Source organism: Zootermopsis nevadensis, unplaced genomic scaffold, assembly GCF_977971745.1.
Source record: "Zootermopsis nevadensis isolate Lab colony 2312 unplaced genomic scaffold, Znev_1.0 Znev_ptg000002l, whole genome shotgun sequence".
NCBI classification, from domain to species: domain Eukaryota; kingdom Metazoa; phylum Arthropoda; class Insecta; order Blattodea; family Termopsidae; genus Zootermopsis; species Zootermopsis nevadensis.
The window spans coordinates 23400210-23406604 of record NW_028259134.1 but is presented as its reverse complement, the minus strand read 5'-3'; the positions used below and the strand labels follow the sequence as shown (position 1 = coordinate 23406604).

The following is a 6395-nucleotide window of genomic DNA, read 5'->3' as shown; positions in this document are numbered from 1 at the left end:
TTTGACAATAAAATGAAATTTTATTTTCCTGTGATAACATTAGAAGCGATAATATTAAAAATAAAATTGGTGATAACATTAATAAGAATAATTTAAACCCTGGTCTTCTATTACCGTAAGGAGTCATCAATGGATTGGACGTTTAAGTTTTCACGGCTCTGAGGTGCAAGACAGCTCGCTTCCTAGCTGTAGCGCCGTGTATTCTGGTAGAACTCCTCCGACGTTTCAGAGGTACTTGCAGCATCTCGAAAAATGGGTAAGGCTAAGGGTACGGGTTACAAAGCATAGTCTGACCAACGGGTAATATGAACAGACAGGAAGAAGGCATTAAACTATGTTCTTCCCAGTCAATTCCCTTGGCTCTGACTCCTGAGTCATCCATAAAGACCTTTCCTTTCATTCTGTCATGGGCCATTCTCTAGGAGGCAAACAGGACCTCTGAAACGTCGGCAGAATTCTGTCAGGTGATGTGGCGTACAAACAAAGCAGACGGCAAACTCACCGCCGTCATAACCTCAAATTTATCTTCAAAGTTTTGGAACTGAAGTGACCAGGTTTTTTAATAATTAAGTTTGACCTGTGAGAGGAAAGTTCATTTTCTACGGATTTATAATTGTAATTGAGTTTGGAATTTGCTTAAGCGTGTTCATCCTTAAGGACTTTAACGTACGAGATAGAAAAATTCCCTTCAAAGCGTTCTCCTCCGGAGGCAACAAATTCCTTTGCCGTCGGAGCTTTTTTGACAAGTTCTCGGACGCTCGTGGTGACATCCTGAAGTGTTTTGCGACTTCGTAAGGGCGATCTCATGTGATTCATCCAGTCGCCGTATTTGATTCTTCGCATCGTTCAACTCTCTCTCCAGGGTCTCTGCCTTCGACGCTAGTGCGTTCTTCTCGAACTCAGAGAATCGATATCTCATCCTCATTACATCGATTAAAGCCATTAAGCAATCGTTGTAAGCTTCGTCTCTCTGAAAACCACCAGAACAACAAATAAGCTCTGACTGGCAAAGAGAGACTTTGGAGGATTCGGAGACCTCAGTTTCAAAAGTGACAAAGAGAACCCATCCCATCTTTGAGATCAACATTTTCCTTTTTTATATCTGATGCTAATGATATCTGCCGGCCTTTGATTCTTTATATTTCACTAGTGACAAGAATTACAGACGAATGAACAATTAATCGATCTGTAATTACAACAATTTTGTGTGTACCACGTGACATACGATACAAGGATACATCAAAGTCAAGCGGTCGTTCATCGGACTCGGTATGAAACCCAGAGAAGATGAGATTCATCATTTCATTCTCAAAAAATAATTACGTCATTAAACAATGTTCTTGAACTATGAATCAAAATCTACACAGCGAGGCAATAATCATCAGTTTCCCCTCGAGCGTCGTGAAACAGCAAAAGGGTGCAGAGACATTCCCTGATTTTTCAGCTAAAGTAAATTTGGGGACTCCCGAAAGGACGTGACTTGATCGATTTAGAACTTACGTTGGTAAAAATTGCTGTAGAAAATTTTACGCCCCTAAACGCCTGGCACCCCGCAAACACCACAAACGCTCGAAATTCGATATTTGAATATTTTATCGCCTTCCTTCCTAGAGGCAACTGCAGATATTCCGTGACAGGAATTGCCCGGAGGGGCCCAAATTGTCATTCTTGATTCCGGGAACACTAAAAATGGGAGAAGGGCAGTTCGTACTCACTTTTTTCCCGGAGGAACGGCATTTCCACCACTTCTGGGTTTTCCCGCTTTCCCCAGTCGCCGCTGACGTCAGACCGGCTATACGATCCTCCAGTGCGCCGATTGCTGCATTTTCTCTTTCCCTGGACTTTGACATTTCCTCCGCCAGTTGATAAACCTCGTGCTTCAGACTAATGTACTTACTGTTGGTACTGTCAAGTTCAAAATGCGCTTGCTGATCTAAACCATCAAAACATTCTTTGATTTCCTTCCTGAAGACGCCTGTTCTCCTAGCATTTCCTTTTTCGTTATGATTAACGTCGGCAATTAGTTCCTGTGTCTGAGCACACAGTCCCTTAATCTGGTCATTAAAAGTTTCCTCCAGTTGCTGCCTGGACGCTTCATAAATAGACTTTTCGTCTCTCACTTGCAAGCAGTCTTTGTTCAAACTGATATAATTACACTCAACTTCCCTTATTTTACGCAGCAATTGCCCCTGAAGCCCTGCAAATTGTTGTACACAATCCTCAATCATGGCTTCGTTGTCCGAACTGAGCGCCCTCTCCAGCTCCCGCAAATCCGCTTCCAGCTTCTCGTTTTCTGCCATCTGATCGTCAAATATCGAATCCAATTGCCTTTTCGCGTCTTCAAAAATGCTCATCTCGTCTTGCAATTGCGGAAGCTTTCGGTTTGCCTCAATGAACTTTCGTTCGATCGCCAATATCTCTTCTACCACCTGATCCTCTAAGTCCCTGATCTGTCTCCCGAATTTATCGAGCATTTCAGACGTTTCGGTAGTGCGTGCGTCGTGGAGATTTTGAATTTCAGGTCTAATGGAATTATTTTCTGCTGTCAGTCTTGAAATTTCCTCTTCTAAATAAAGATTCCTCCGCTCTAGTGTTCCTTGTTTGGCCTGCAGTTTCAATTCCAGCTCTTTCACTGTTCTCTTCAGAGCATCGCGTTCCCATCTGACGGCGACACAGTCTTCTTCCAAGGCTGGACACCTCCTCAAGTTGGCTGCCCGATCAACATCATCCACGCTCCGAATTTGTTCATTGAGGTCTACACTCTCAAAATTTTGCGGAGCGGAGCTACAGCCCACAGAGTCATCTAGTGGCTTCGACCTGTGTTAAAAGGAATTAAAAATCATTACAGAAACAATGACCTTTGAAATATCACAGGAAATGCAAAACAAATTTAACACAAATTTCTACATGTTCTTACGTTTACATTTCTAAATATTTTGGTCTTCGGTGGACAGGCGGATTCCTGATTTCATTATAATCTAATTTTATGCATTAGTGCGCGTGTGATGCTGCAAATTGATTAACTTCACAAGAAGAAAATTATAGATCACAATCACTGATCTAAATCCGTGATCAATATTGAAAGTTTTAAAACAATTAATAAAAAATCTTTCCCAGATTTCTCTTCAATAAGAGGCGACAGGCGACAGGCGACAGTCCCTCGCTAGACAAGTCGATCGATGAATTTTTCTAGGGCTCTAATGTAATTCTGAGACTTAATTGTTGTGCGAAACGCTGAGGTGGGTAATTAACACATTTTCCTTGCGACCACGTGTTGTGCTCAACAGTGAAGCCATCGACATTTGCTATATGCTCCAATAGCCTCAACAGTTGATGCAACTCGTGTGTCTCTTACCGAAGCCCAGATCACTTACCTATAAGTGGATGCTGTCTGGTCCTCTGATCTGGACGACTTCTAAAAAAAAGAGGCGTCCGATTAAACAATGAAAATTCGAGTACGGACAACGAACTGGTTCATTCAATTCCGTTGTTTAGGCGTGGCTTGCGCGGGCCCAAATATTCGCGCGGTTTCGATTTTATAAGAAAAAGTAATTTTCGTAAGTCCGCGGTGGCTTCGAGGCCTAAACTAAGACGAACTAACGAATGGAATAAAACAAGATTGGCAGAACATGTAGCATGCTCACGGAGATGACAGATAACCCACACAAGAGTCTGAAGGAAAGAGACGAATTGGTGGACCTACACATCGATGGAAGGATAATATTAAAATGGATGTCAGTTTTCTCTTCGTATTACGTTAGGCGAGCGTAAACTTCATTTTATTTTCTGACAAACTGCGTTGATGAATTTCAGGGGCACAAAGTGAAGGCGGTAGGTACTGACCTTTTTCCCCAGGCGGTAAATGTCCTTCCATCTTCTTCCTGCTTTTGTGGGTTTGCTGCTTCTAATTTGTTTTCCCATCGCTTTCCACAGTTTCCTTACAGATTTTCCGATCTTATCCATGGCAATCGCTGAAACTCTCTGATTCGCTAACCACGCGTGTCGAGACAGAAACCGCTCGAAAGCTCGTGTTGTAACAGAATAACCACGGAAACCAGTCAACAGCTGAACGAAGGCGAATTTGGTTATCGCATTGTTACGTATTCCAACAATTTAAATAAAAACATGGCGGCAGAATGGAAGGAAATTTTAGTGACTACGTTTCAATCCAATTCGTTTGATCTCTCCACGTAATACAACTGATAACCGGTTGTAAAAATGGAAAAATTGAATTGTACGTAGTTCATGGTCGGATTGACAGATATTGTTCAAACTTTACTTTGTTTTTTGAATGGTTAAGAGTCCGAAGTGTGTGACCTGGTTTCGAGTCCCGTTGAACATGTCTCATCGCCTATGGCTCGGAAACTAATCACAAGATAAGAAGACAGAAGATGTTCGACTCGACGAGGAGATCATAGATTCAACGGTCGCCTCCCCGAGAAACTCTCCTCCGTTCCTGAACACGATTTACAGAGCTCGAAATCAAAGTTCGATTTGGGTAAGAAATATTTGCAGAGAGAAATCTGTCCGTAACTTCACACGTCTGTGTCTACGCGAAATCTTTCTCTATGGGGGCTGTCGCCTCGGAGTTTGTAATTAAGATTTAAATGAACCCACACTCGCCGAGCAATCAGCAGAGAAGGTGGAATTGGTCACGGCTTGCATTTGATAATTCGATATTCATTTCGGAGTGTTAATGTACCAGAACAGTCCCAGCTTGCCTTCCAAATCCCTGACGTTTTATTGTCACGGAAGGAAACTGCTTTAATTAAATCTCTTTTAGATTTTCCTTACGTCTTTTACAACCGGTTATATTCACTTCCTGAAAATTATAAGCTGTCGTAAAGTACAACTTTTCAATACGATATTAGTTTCAATTCTATGTCTTGGTCTTCCCAGCTGTCCCTTTCCTTCGGGTCTTTGTATTAAGGCTTTGTGTGTCTTTCATTTCCGTTCGCTTGTTTCAAGTTTTGTATATTTTATTGTATTTCATTATCATGTTATCTGGACTGCGTAAGGTCTAAGTAGCCTCCATGTCGTCGCCACCTTACCGATACTTAACTGAAGACATTCTGAGAAAGAAATGTCATTTTCTGAGCTGCAGGATAGTAGAATGTGGCTTATTATTATTATTTAGTGTACTGTCTGAGGACAGATCCATATGAACAGGATCCTTCCATCCTTTTCTCTTCTCGGACTGGGACCTGTTCATATACGTTCTTGGCAGATGATCCAGAAGTGGTTTGCCATTGCCTTCTTCTGTGTGTGAATGGAGTAATTGTTGGGATGCCACGGAGGAAAACTCCGTGTTGCCTAGACCACGGCCTTGCCCAACACAAGTTATAAATTGGGGAAATTGAGGAAAACCACGGTACATAACTGTAACATTCACTGGCTCTATTATACGTTGATTTTTCAGATTGCTTGGTTTATACAGAAATAATATATTTATTTGTCATTTTCTTAATAAATTATACCTGTCCTCAGTGAAGACATTCTTCCTGCAACTCTAGGCACGCATTATTTAGGCGTGGTCTTAATATTACTTGGAAAGCCGTGGCTGGGACTGTCCCACATGATTTGAAGCATCATGACTAGGAATGCGGTGTGTTCTGACTTGGAAAGCGTTTTTCAAGTCAGAATATAATTCAATATGTGCCTCACAGTGACCTGAATGGAAATGTAGAGAATACGCGTATTTCAGACTTCAGATGTTCAAGGTGGTGATTAATAATGATGATGTTCTGCTGTCTTGGTGACATTTGGAGAAGAAAAATTGTAATATCATCACTTGTCACAACTTTATTTCGTTTTTAAGTTGAGTGTTTCTTATCAGGACAGCATTGCAAGTTCTCAGATTGTGGGTAGATAATTCCGCAAATATACTGAATAAGCAGTTGTGGACAGCAGACAAGGGGTGGTCCTCCAGGGCCTTGAACTTGGGATGGATTCTTTAGATTTTTGTAAGCAACGGTGAATGGAGAGGAGTCTCTTTAGGTTAGGTTCTTTGGAAACATTACAAAGAGAATTTTTCAAATTATAAGTTAGTTCCAGTGGGACAACAAGTCAGATGGAACACAGGGGACATTCACAGACAGAGAATCGAACAGTGCGTGAGGGGGGGGGGGGCATCCGCGCAACGACACAGCCGAGTTTCCACGCCTTACGCGCACAAAAGTAGAGAGCATGAGCTAGAAGACCGAGTCTCCCATTGGCTGGCGCCTCCCAGCTGATACATGGAACAGAACGCGCCTGTCCCCGTGTTCCGACAGGGCAGGGCACAGTAATGACCCCATCAGATTCATAATCAACACTTAAAATGGCATCATAACATGTCATCCGACTTCTAGAATATATAGAAGGAAATATTTCTGAACAGAGGAGCTACTATCAGC

General features: G+C 42.1%; 1 protein-coding gene across 1 annotated transcript; it reads right to left on the bottom strand.

Moving 5' to 3' along the window:
* On the bottom strand, positions 1 to 4052 carry LOC110835646 (uncharacterized). Its single transcript, XM_087354347.1, has 4 exons — positions 3844 to 4052; positions 3375 to 3415; positions 1716 to 2817; positions 1 to 970 (listed from the first exon to the last, which is right to left on the bottom strand). Exons 1-4 carry the CDS (start codon positions 3961 to 3963, stop codon positions 689 to 691), a joined length of 1545 nt encoding a protein of 514 aa, XP_087210473.1. The 5' UTR covers positions 3964 to 4052; the 3' UTR covers positions 1 to 688.
* Between the last annotated feature and the right edge of the window lie 2343 nt (positions 4053 to 6395).

Bases quoted from the DNA above. Each gene is read 5' to 3' on its own strand.
- LOC110835646 (XM_087354347.1), bottom strand. From the start codon at position 3,963: ATGGATAAGATCGGAAAATCTGTAAGGAAACTGTGGAAAGCGATGGGA. The intron at 3,416-3,843 runs GTCAGTACCTAC...TCTTTTTTTTAG, and splicing joins TTTACCGCCTGGGGAAAAAG to AAGTCGTCCAGATCAGAGGA. The intron at 971-1,715 runs GTGAGTACGAAC...GGTGGTTTTCAG, and splicing joins GCCGTTCCTCCGGGAAAAAA to AGAGACGAAGCTTACAACGA.